Source organism: Lepidochelys olivacea, assembly GCF_965140295.1.
Source record: "Lepidochelys olivacea isolate rLepOli2 genome assembly, chromosome: 10".
Taxonomy (NCBI): Eukaryota; Metazoa; Chordata; order Testudines; family Cheloniidae; genus Lepidochelys; species Lepidochelys olivacea.
Window position 1 is genome coordinate 52,111,293 of NC_140420.1, and position 12,905 is coordinate 52,124,197.

The 12,905-nt window shown below is 38.7% G+C and overlaps 2 protein-coding genes across 2 annotated transcripts in view; one reads left to right on the plus strand and one right to left on the minus strand.

Annotated features, from left to right (window-relative positions):
* Positions 1-12,905, minus strand: part of APH1B (aph-1 homolog B, gamma-secretase subunit) — a 113,052-nt gene that overhangs the window by 57,642 nt on the left and 42,505 nt on the right. The gene's annotated exons all lie outside the window — the stretch shown is intronic.
* The window catches only part of CA12 (carbonic anhydrase 12), a gene marked incomplete at its 5' end in the record, with an annotated part of 45,257 nt that overhangs the window by 24,399 nt on the left and 7,953 nt on the right, over positions 1-12,905 (plus strand). Inside the window, 4 exons of the mRNA XM_084640725.1 lie at positions 877-972; positions 3,274-3,337; positions 4,852-5,009; positions 6,834-6,960. Of these exons, the coding sequence (XP_084496851.1) occupies positions 877-972; positions 3,274-3,337; positions 4,852-5,009; positions 6,834-6,960 (445 nt within the window). The remainder of the gene's footprint in view (positions 1-876; positions 973-3,273; positions 3,338-4,851; positions 5,010-6,833; positions 6,961-12,905) is intronic.

The following is a 12,905-nucleotide window of genomic DNA, read 5'->3' on the forward strand; positions in this document are numbered from 1 at the left end:
CACTGACAGCTTCAGTTTCATCATGTTAACATTTCTTGTTCAAAATATTTAACTTTACAAGGCAGTTCTAAAACTGTTCAATTTCTGATGAAAAAGAATCACAGACCAGGTGTTTTAATGTAATTAAAGTACAATAAAGAAATTCAGAGTGAATTTTTATGCATGATTGATGTGCATGTAAGTGTGTTCACTTGGCCATTTCAAGTTTGGGCTGGGATTATTTTTAAATGACTTGGCCTCTCCATGATCAGTCTCAGGGTCAGTATGAGGCATAGACACCACAGGCCCATGCTGAAGGCAGTAGCTTCCTGCACTGTGTGATTTAATTTAAATAAAATAAAGTTTCTCGTCCTCATGGTCATAAAGGAAAGCTTGAAAATGTAATCCAGGGTAACTGATGCAGTGACATCTGCCTGAGTCTGCAGGCAGTGTGAAACAATAGCTCTTAAAGGGGTGAACTGTACCATGAGTCTCAATGGGAGTTAACCCCAAGAGTCACTGCTCTGGTTCCCACCAAATCCACCCCAGCAGAGGACTCTGTGTGACAGGAGAAGAGTACAGGGTGCCCATCACACCCACCCAAGCAGATACACCTTGATTACTGTGGCAGGTACTGGGGGGGCGGGGAGAACACCTGCTATTGACTCTGCCTCTCTGTGGAGGACAGGGGATCCCCGCCAATCATGGGTGAAAGAAAGCAGCACCATAACACTGCCTTTGCTTCTCTGAAAGGGGAGAGGGCCTCCTGCCACTGCTAAAGGGGAAGATGTTAGGAGGCCTTATGTTGTGGTGTCTAGGGCCCTGGATTGTTTTATGACAACAGAAATGCTACCATGAGCCAGAGGTGATAATACCGTTACTTCTCCTTCTTTGTAGCTACATATTGTACATTATAACTCTGACAAATACCCCGATGTAACAGCAGCAATAGACAAATCAGATGGGCTAGCAGTTTTGGCTGTTCTCATTGAGGTAAGATGCATGCCTTGTGCTTTTTTCATATTTAATAATGCTATAATTAAAGTATCTGTAAACTTTAAGTACAATGAGATGACTGGGATTAACTTGGAGTTCATCAATATTGGCATGTCTGGATATGTGGTCTCTCTCTTCCACTCCATCTACACACACATGTATGGCCAGATTCTGCCCTCCATTATATTTCTGTTTACTAGGTGTATAGTGCAGGAGAAAAGATTTTGAGTATTCACTCGTTATTTTATTTTAAAATATATCAGGCATGTTCATATCCTTTTGAATTTGCTTTCCACAGACTAAGGAGCTGGTGAGTTTCTCACAAATGACAGTAGAAAGTGAAGATCAAGTCTGCACATTTGAATATTCCCAGATAGTAAAGGCAGTTGTATATGTAGCATGGAACACTGTTTAACACAGTAGGGGTCACCAGGCTGGCAGAACCCTGACACAGGTAATTAATTATAGAAGACTAAGGTGTAACCATACCCTTCACAACTAGTACTTCACAGGCACACAGTTCCTTTGTATCAATGAAGCTGGTGGTGAAGAAAAAATTATGAGACAAGTAAATTCAGTAAACCTTTCAACGCAGCAGGGGGACAGGTTTCCACACCTAACCCTGACACAGAGGCAATTAAATAACCCAGTCAGCAATCTGATGGAACCTCCTGTAACTCTGCCAGGCAAACATTTCCAATTACTTTGTGTAAATGTGACCAAAAAAGGCTAGCTATAAACTCAGCATTGAGCTAATGAACTTTACAGTAGAGCAGATTGGAAAATGTGTTTCCCCCCAAAAAACATTTTGACTTTTTGTCAACAAAATTGAAACCCCAAAAAGTTTCAGCTTTCCATCGAAAACCTGAAAGTGTTCAAGGAATGCAGACACTTTCTGAGAAAAGTTTTGTTTCTTTGAAAACCCAACTCTCTTAGAAGTCTTAGAAGTCTTCTGGTTTTTCTACAAAATGCTTATTATATAATGCTGATTAAAAATCAAATAAGGATATCTCCAAATTAAACATTATTTACTTATTTCCATCTGAGAATTTCAGAAACATCGTGGCTTTCAAAGTTGAACTTAGGACACAATTTTTTCTGGTTGCCAGATGAGTTGCTGAGAATCAGCTCCAAATTATTAAGAAAACAGGCATTGATTCAAAGCTATAGCAGCCAGTCTCTTATTGGATATTAGAGTTATGACTCTCACCACTGGTCCTGACCTTCTAACAGTATCATTCTTTATTTTGGATTGCAAGCAGCAGACTAACGGTTTCTGGTTGGCAACAGAAAGCCCAAAATATGCTACCTATGGTTATGACTAGAAACCCATGCATGATCTGAGAAACCTGTCAGCATAGAATTAGCATGTATAAAGTTCTTAAAGGAAACAGGCTTCCATTTCTTTGCACAGCAGGCTAGCCACTGAAAGGCTACATGTTTTTTCAAACACACACCATAAGGCGTGTTACAGAATAAAGAATGTAGGCTTCATCTAAAACCTTTCTGGTCTGAAGTCTTCTGCTCCATAACGCTGTTGTGCAGTAAGGGACCAATCCTGCAGTCCCTGTGAAGAAATCACTTCCACTGAAGCTAGTGGAAATTCTAACTATATAAAGGATTGCAAGACGAGACCCTATCAGGTAACATTTTATGAAGAACTGTGTGGAGTTTCAGCTAATGAGAGTTGTGCAGCTATATGCTTTGGAAATTTATCCTACAGTCAGATATTACTGGTTATTTAGTTTAAGACCACTGTTATTCATTGAGTCTAAGGCCAGAAGGGACTATTGGATCATCTAGTCTGACCTCCTGTTTGTCACAGGCCTTTAAATTTCACCTAGTTATTCAGTAAACATTATTATACAGATCACTTTAATTAACACATAATCATTGAACTGATTTAATGCAAAATATTTCTCCTTGAACATTTTAGTTATTTAAGGTTTTAACTTTGCAATTCATCATATTGCAAACAACTGATAAGCCATAATTATGACAATTTAATATTGTGTAGTGTGATAAAGAAATCAAATACCCCCAGGCTGCAGCTTATTATTTAAGAGTGTATTGAAATGGAGAAGAAGGATAGAACAGACTAAACAAAACAATCCCAGGGCACAGCCTTAATTTCTACATCAGTCTATGTTATTACATCAGTATTGGTGTTGTTGGGTGAAAAATTTCACTAAAAGATGACACTGTCAACCAAATGTTGAACACCAGTTGTCTGGAGAATTTAAGATTATGCACACAGAGCCCTGATTACTTGGACAGCTGTTAATCTATTTGTTACAGAAAGGCCCATTCAATCCATCCTATGAAAAGATCTTTGGTCATTTCCAGAACGTGAAATACAAAGGTGAGTAGCTGTTGTATGCAAAAGATCAATAGTGGCTGAGTGTATCAGAACCTTATCATTGGGATTCATGCAGGGCATGTCATGCTTTTGTCAAAACTGCTTCAGAACAGTTCCAAGTACAGTGCACTCCTCTTAAGGGGATCATACAGCTAGCTTTAGGTACACTTCTGTTCATTAGTATCACATGTTCCTAACCAGGTCGTATGACTTGCATGTGCTGTTCCTTTGGTTACTTGCTCCTCAATTTAGTATACAGATAGCTGATTTATGCAAATAATGATAATGATACTCACTCCCAGTAAGCAAATGGCCAGAACTCACAGGATTTTTTCCTCAGGTGTCTTTTAAAAAAAAAAAGGAGTTCGTGAATGCAATAAAATGCAGACAATGTTGACGAGATGTATAAAAACATGGTGTTGACAAGAAAATCTTCAGCGTAGTGGCAAACACACTCAAACCATTATGAACAGCAGACAGAGTATTTCAAACCCAGTCCTCTGTGGTTGGAGGTGTGAGTGCAGCATGGGTTGGTATATCCACGCTAGCTTTAATCAAGCTCGCACAGCTAAAAATAGCAGTGAAGATATGGCAGCATGAGCTTCAGCGCAGGTTAGCAACTTGAGTACATACTCAGGCTCCTTGGTGTACTTGTACAGCTTGGTGCTGAAGCCTGCACAAGTACGTCCTCTCTGCTATTTTTAGCTGCGCTAGTTAAAGTAAAGCTAGCATAGATACACCTATCTAAGCTGCAGTCACACCTGTGACTGCAGTGTAGACAAACCCTAAATGTCTAGTTTCAGAGTAGCAGCCGTGTTAGTCTATATCCACAAAAAGAACAGGAGTACTTGTGGCCCCTTAGAGACTAACAAATTTATCAGAGCAAAAGCTTTCATGGGCTACAGCCCACTTCATCGGATGTATAGAATGGAACATATAGTAAGAATATATATACACACACACATATATACAGAGGAGGTGGAAGTTGCCATACAAACTGTAAGGGGCTAATTAATTAAGATGAGCTATTATCAGCAGGAGAAGAAAAACTTTTGTGGTGATAATCAAGATGGCCCATTTAGACAGTTGACAAGAAGTTGTGATGTGTGAGGTCTAATATTGGGTAGTTGCCTGCACTGCTTATAAAGAAATTCATCCAGTAGTGCACCTGAGCAGGGTGCACTCAATAGTAAAGAGCAACTTTCCCCATTAATCACAACCCTGGTTTGATATCCAGGTGTAACATGTCAGACTTGTATAAGAACAAATTTAGAAGTGGTTTAATGAACTACATTTCTATATTAAATTGGGTCTAGCATCTATCAAAGTACACTTTTTCCTTTTTCATTGAGATCAAAATGCTTGCTGAAAACAAATTTGCCCTACTGGGACTCACCTGTGCAGAGATATACAGCAAACCAATGCAGTCCAGTAGAAAGTCATGATGATGCAAAGTAGACTAGCACTGAGAGAAGTGTGATGAAGAATATGGAATTAACATGGATTCTCTCTTTCAGACCAGGTAGCTCTAGTCCCAGGTTTTGACATCCAAGAACTGCTTCCTGACCAACTGGATGAGTATTATCGCTATGAAGGATCCCTGACAACTCCTCCTTGTTACCCTAGTGTTCTCTGGACAGTTTTCCGACACCCAGTAAAAGTTTCACAAGAACAGGCAAGTTTAAGTAAAACAGATATTTTCTTATTTAGCCTGTCATTGTAGCCTAAAGTCTGATATTAAATTAAATGCTAATAAATTAATCTGTTTGGTGTTTATTAAGGAATGTTAAATTTGTATTCTCATTTCCTGGATTTCAAATAGGAAGTTTTCCATAAGGTCTCATAAAACTAAAAGATGTGATTACTAACATTATTCTTGGAGTGGGGAAAAAAATTATTTAATCTCTTTGATCGATCATACTTCGTTTGCAATTGACATGCAAAGGCCATGGGACTGGATGGCTCTTTAATTCAGAACACCACATTATGGTCCAAATTTTCAGTCCCTCCTTAACAGAATCTTTATTTTTCTGCCCACAATTTTGTGAATAAAAAATAACTGGTGGTGCAGTTTAAGGTCACTTGAACTTCCAAGTACCTGACTGCCCCTGAAAATTAGATACAGGACACCTTAATTCTGTCTGCTAACCATCATAGGTGAAAAGTTTCACGCACAGTTAAACAGGCACAGAGAGATTTGTGTTTGAAACTTGTTGTCAATCTGTATTCTTCCTTTGCTTCAGCACTTGCTGTCTTCATGCAAGTATCTTTCACAAATTGCCAGGCCAATCCTATGTAACAGTAACATCTAGATAGGAACAACTTCTAGCTTTGATTTTGGTTTCATAAAACCAAAGCCTAACTGGTGAAGGGTTATTTGGCAAAACCAAAGCTACCTTGGTTTTTACCAACCTCTGTCTTCATGTGCATCTCTTAGAAACTAATTAAGTTTTTTCCTCCTCTCAGGTGGTCAGCTGATAAACTAGTAGGAAAAGAACAGAAATATGTTCTATACTGAGTTATATAACCCCCAAACACCAGCTTCTTCTGACCCACATCAGGTGGAAAGAGCTTAGCTAGCAACTTACAAATAAGAAATCCAAACTGTTTTATCACAGAAATCTATGATCAAGTTAGCAGCTGCACTCCTTTTGGTGAGCATTCATTTCTATGACACTCACCATTGCATGTGCATTCCTTACGTTACCAAAATATCCAGCTTATTAAGATTACTTCTATTACTTGCTTCAGACTTGGACTGTTTGCACTAATATTTCAACCACCCAATCGTGGAAGGAAACTTTCCCTCAATAATAATTCTTCTACGCTAGTCCTTTTATTAACTTAAAATCAGATCCACTCATGTGTTACCTATTCTAATCCAGGTCAGACAGCAGGAATGTCTGGGGACTTTTTTGGGGGGTTCTGCATACACAGATATTTGTTTGCTGTGTTTTGAGGTTTAAGAAAAACAAGCAGAGAACAAGTCTACAAACACTCATGAAACAAGGGCTTCCTCTTCCCCATTTTCCTGACAGCTAAATATCAATTATTAGGGTTACTCTAACATAATTAAATTAAGTTCATATATGGACATGGAGAAACAGCTTTTTAGACAATTGACGTCAAACTGTTTGCACACCAAATTATATTTGACATAAGTGCTGGAACTAGAGGTGCTGCCAGTTGCATCCCCTGGCTTGAAATGATTTCCATCATATCCAGGGTTTACAGTTTGGTTCAATGGCTCTCAGCACCCCCATTATGAAAATTGTCCCAGCACCCCTGACATTTGGGCTTACATTTGGGCTTACACAGCACATTGCATTTGTAGCTACTGCATAACTGATCCCACCTCCTTCATGCATTTCCGTGTGTTGAAACAGTCCCTCATTGGATGGAACTGATTCTCAGTGTCATTTGAGCTAAGAAGATGTCTAAACATACCCACCTTGCTTTCTCTATATACTGGATGCTGAATTGTATGTTTTGTCCCTAGCTGCTGGCACTGGAAACAGCTCTGTACTGCACACAGCCCAATAACCCCACGCCCCTGGAAATGGTTAATAACTTCAGACACATTCAGGAGTTTGATGAAAGGCTGGTTTCTGTCTCCTTCCGTCAAGGTAAGTAAAATAAATGCCTGTGTAAAGAAATGGTAAATAGTTATGCATGTGGATTTGGAATACTAGGTGCCTATAGCATTGCTTTCGTTTCTTCAGGCACAAAGAGATCAGTAGGAGTTTTCACACAGTATTGTTTCCCCTTACATTGCTGTCTCCCTTTTTCTCCTCTTACAGTTGCTTACATGAGCAATTGTATGAGAGTAAGGTGTATACAAAGTTCTATTTGTCACCCATTAGGATCAAGTGAGCAGATCCCACTCAGTCATTGTCCTTTGATCTTGGAGAGTAGAGTGAGGAAGATCAGGCAGGGGAAAGTGTATTGGGAGCCTCAGCCCTTCCTGTCATGTTCAATGGGAAAATAACTTTTTGTATTACTTACACTAGACAGTTTTTCTCTCTAATTTTAAATCTTTTAGTTCCAGTCACTGTTTTAAGTGGCATTATGATCACCTACACCCTCCAGTTCCATGTTGCCAAATTTTCCTCATTTTAACTAGCCTATGTAAGCTTTTATCAATTAACTGTAGCATACTCCATAACTGCACTGCAGTCCCACATCTCTGGACCCCAAACGTATTGTTTAAAAACTTCTGCTGAGGCTCCAATCCTGCTCCAATCAAAGTCAATTACAAAATGCCTGCTGACTTCAATAGAGACAGGATTGGGCCCTGGGGAAATTTCATGAGATATGCAATTTGATTTTAATACACAAAAGAAAGGGCAGAACTTTCCACGGCATGTTACAAATTGGAAATCTAGTAATGCAGAGAATAGTGGAAATGTATTCCTTTTTATAAGTATCTGATTAGAATGAGGCAGAATATGTTAACCTTTGGGGAAAAAACTACATACTTTTACATTTTGGATTGAAGAAAGGCCATTTTTTGATCCAGTCTTGAGGCCTAATCCTGCCAGCATGTATGAGAATAAAATTATTCCAATCCAGTGACCACTAAACTCAACAGGTGTCTTTCCATGGGCTCTGAATTAGACTGTAAGTGTTTGCAGGGTCAGGTACTTAGCTTGTGTGTTTTTAATTTAAAAAAACAAAACAAAAATTGCACCTTGACATTGGAAAGAGAGTTCAGCCACGGTGATGTCAAACTCAGCTGGTACATGATAATTATTGTGCTGACCACACTCTTAAAAGGAATCATAATTTTGCATTGCAGGGGGACTGTTTATGGGGAATTACAGAGGATGTCCTTGAGGAGTTTGACACCTAGAAGTAAAAATAACTCATAACAATGGATTGCACAATCCATTGTTATGGATATAAAATTAGCCATCTTATTAGGTTGAAGTCTAAAGATACAATTGGTTTAAAGAATTTATTATGTAGTGATACATAATGACAATTGTGTGTGAGGGGCTTTTGCATAAATGCCTACACCTTTGATGATGAGCTTTGCTGCATCTCAGTAAGGTTTACTTGGCTTATTTGTGCAAAATGAACTGTAATGACCAATGTTTTGCTCTGAAATCAGTCAAAACCATTAAGTGGGCTATCACTGAGTTGTACAAAGCCCTTGGAGTGCTGGCACATTCAATGTGTTGCTTTGGCAGATGGGTCTAAGTCAAATACTACACATCTTCAAACTGATTACTGAAGCTTAAAACAAATTAAGAATCCAATCCAGCCAAACAGTCAGTCTGCAGATTAATAAAGGCACATGTTAGTCTATCCATTACAAAATCTTAAGGCAACAGTATCTACTTGTTATTCCACTTTTTGTCAAATGAACAAAACACAGGCAGGAAATTGTGCCTCTCTCAGGAAATTGACCAGACTAGCTATCCTGGAATAAACTATTGTGCAATAGTATTCAGAGGGGAACTCTATTCTGGAATAAATCACTTTATTCAAGAATAATTAGTCCGCAATAACTATTCTGGTCAATTTCCCCCATGTAGACAAGCCCTTAGATAAACATACAACTACAAAACAGACATATGAAATTTAGAGATGGGCCCAAACAAATCCCAGATTAAAAACTCCCCCCAAATTGGGGGTAGTTTGGCTCCATATCTGATCATATCTAGCCCCTTCCTCTAATGGGCTGCATCAAAACTCTGGCTCCAAAAACCATGGAGGTTTGGAAGGGTTTGGAATCCAAACCCAGATATGCATGAAAATTTGATCACTGGCCCTAACCTCTACAATGGGCTGAAGCAAAGCTCTAAACTTTGGGGTGTGTGAAATCCAGAGGAGGCTCCAGATTTCAGTGTTGTGGCTTGCACCCACTTCTACTAAGATGTACATACAAAACCTCTGTGAGCAACATCTTTATCCCTTTAATACACACTATACGGGAGTAAAACACAATCACAAAGACTTCTATTAAATGTGTAAATGCCTTGTTCTGAACTATTACATATAGCCTAGACAGTAATATTTTAAATAAATAGACATATCAATTTCCTTGCTCTTTAAGCACATTTTTTCTGATCAGTTCTAATATTCATTTAACTAGACATTCCTTTCTACTTATATTGGAGGGGGAAAAATCTACAATACAGAGCAGGCTGGATGTATTATAGTTAAATAGCAAAGCATGTCTTCCCAGTTTTGTGATATTTTCCACGAATATATTAAATTCCCACACCTTGTCTTCTCCAATGCTTCCGTGTCAAAGGCTACTTTGCTACTTACACTACTGTGTCTCCTGATTTCTAATTAATTAACCACGCTTGCTGGGAACTACAAAATAGTTGCCTCTCAGGGAAAGCCCTTATGGAGCAGATGCATTTGAAAAGGTCAGATTGGCATTTTGGCACTAATGGCAATTCAGGGAACTTTCAAACGTGCCTTTAAACTGAATCATGGATTTAATGTACCTCGGGTTCACTCAGGCCTCATTTCTGTGCATATAAAAGTCAACTATTTTCACTTGCAGCACTTGAGGAGGGACAGTAGTTTAAGAACAGATGCCTCACCTCCCTACATTTTTGGTTAAAGTATGAGTAAAATGTATCTAGAGTTAACAGACGTTAATGGTGAAGGGGAAGCAGTTTTTCACTTGATGAAAGAGGTCAGTATAACACTTTGCATTTAATTAGCACCTTTTACCCCAAGTTCTCAAGGCATTTCACAGCCCCCTGGCAGCATATTCATTATCTCCAATTTACAGATGGGGAAATTGAGAAACAGGAAGACTTTCTCAAAGTTTTACAAAAAGAAAAGGAGTACTTGTGGCACCTCAGAGACTAACAAATTTATTTAAGCATAAGCTTTCGTGAGCTACAGCTCACTTCAGCTTATGCTCAAATAAATTTGTTAGTCTCTAAGGTGCCACAAGTACTCCTTTTCTTTTTGCGAATACAGACTAACACGGCTGCTACTCTGAAACCTGTCGAAGTTTTACAGGAAGTCAGTTCCAGAGTGGGACAGAACCCAGGAGTATTGGCTCCCAGCCTTCTTTGAACTGTTAGATAACACACCTGCCCTGTCAAAATAAAATGCTCGATGACTGCACTTCTACAAATAAAACTTTCAAGACTCTTGAATCTAACTCAGTTAGTAGTTAACAACTAAAAAAAACCTGGCTTCTGCTTTTTCCCATCTTTATTAACAGAAGGGATAAAATATCTCAAACACTACAAACTTAAATCCCAATCTAAAACCCAAGTGCAAGTAAAAAAAAAAAAAAAAAAAAAAAAAGCCCATACACAAATAAACCTAAATTACTGTAAGGACAGTTCTGTGATTTTGACTATAAAGAATGAGTCTGAAGTCCACCCAGTTTTAAGTGCCCAGCTTTAGAAATGGTGTCCATTTTATAGTCTTGAAGCTTTCAAATTCCACTCTACTGCGTGAGTTCTACCGAGTAACAGAGAGTTGCTGAAAGGGACATACTCTTCTACATAACAGATGGAATTTTAAGACTCCAGACAACTGGAAACGTATTTAGTATACCTGAAACATTTAGACCTTTTCTATAATGCCCTTATGTCACTGGGCATTAGACTTAGATTTACATTGTAAAAACACTTAAATCCAAATTGGCCTGACCGTTCCCCAAACCAATAAGGGGCTGTTTCCGATTTAAGTCAGTAGAGCTATGCTGATTAACACCACCTGAAAATCTGGCCCTAAATGTTTCTAATAGCTGGAATTCACAAAAAGCTAAGATGGCTAATTTTTCTGAAAGGTGAGGTTCATAATCTTCTTCATAGATAAAAACGTTAGGGTCTCCAGCTATTTTGAGACAATAGGGGGAATAGGGTCACTTTTCTCTTCTGTATTTTGTTTTTTTGCAATAGGTCAAAATATTTGTAAATACACTAAGGTTTGAACCATAATTTGTGTATCATATTTTGTTCATAATGGGAAAAATCAGGTATGAAACTTGAGTCTACATCACATGCAAAATGTTAACATATGGGCAAAATAACTTCAGCATTTAGTTGGCAGTATGAATATTGACATTAGTGAACCAATCTTCACCAACCTCACTATTTTGTTTGATCATTTACTCCACAGCCCATCAAATGTGTTGCAGTCAGAAGTACCCAAGCTGGAATTTCAAGGACTCCAAAGTTCTAGGGGTCTAGGGGATCCCAGGTTTCGGTTTGTCCAACTATAAAGATAGGGAAGTACTTGCTAGAGTCAGATCAGGGTTCAAATGTCTAGCACCCCGAAAATGAAGGGTTTTAGCCCAGGCCCATTTTTACTGTGAAACAAACAGCTGAGCAACATTCACTCACACCTCCACCAGGAAAGCAGAGGTGTGATTCACTGAGGCTACATCAAAAACTGCTTCCAGGCACAGGAAATTTTTTGAAGCTGCAGTCCTGAGAACTGGAACATTCTATAGCTATCCTGTATTAATTATCTGACTTACTGTACCATCCCTGCTTATGTACCTATATTTTTGTTCCCTTCTGCATGTTTTTTTTATTCATCCAAGTAAACCCTTCTCAAATTAAATTTGATTTGCTCCGGCTCAAAGAAAAACAACTAATAAGCAACTATAGGTAGAATCCTTCTCCTGGAAGACCCCTACTCATACTTTTTTCTCCTAGTCAAAATTCTCATTGCTTCCATCAGGGGATTCTACCCATGTAAGGGGAGCAGAGTACTGGAATCCGTCTCTGCTCTGCAGAATTGAGAGTAGGACTGTGCTCTTACTCTAAGCTTCTGCTTTGGAGCTTCATACCAGCCACAGTTTGTTCTGCTGGAAGCCTTGCAAACTGAGCACTGTATTTCTTAGAAGGACACTGTCAGTGTAAAAACCAAAAATGCACGGTGTTTGAAAATGCTTTGCAAATTCTTACAAGTAACACATACTATTGCTATGACTGAAAGGGGAAAATATTTTAGTTTTATGTCATGCATTTGTACAGTCAGTTTCATTCTTTCATCCTCTATACCCCCTCACCCCCCCCCCAGTTTGTTGTTCTTCCACACAGACAAGAGGGAGAGAACTACTTTTTTGTTTTTAAATAGGAAATTGAGATTGTAAAACCACAAATAGGTAGGGAGCTGCCAGGGCACGTGCAAAACTTTTAACTCATGTTTATAAACTTACTAGGCTTCACTAGTCTTGATGGTGTCTCTTTAAGATGCAGACAATTTCCTAACTCACTGTCATGATGTTTTAAATATATGGGGTAAAATTCTGGTTCCATGAAGTCAGTGGGAACTTTGCCATTGACTTCAATGGGGCTAGGATTTCACCGAAGATTTTTAACTCCCAGGTGTGCAAAGTGCATTTTTCTCAGGTTTTTTTAGTTAATTTTTAAATGCAGTTTATTGTATCAAGAGATCATTGCACTATAGACCTTGCATTATCTCCAATTACAACAGTGGGTAGGGTGACCAGACAACAAATGTGAAAAATCGGGATGGGGGTGGGGGATAATAGGAACCTATATAAGAAAAAGGCCCAAAAATCGATGAGGAGGTGTCAATATCAATTTTTTGGGAGAGGACTACATCCACC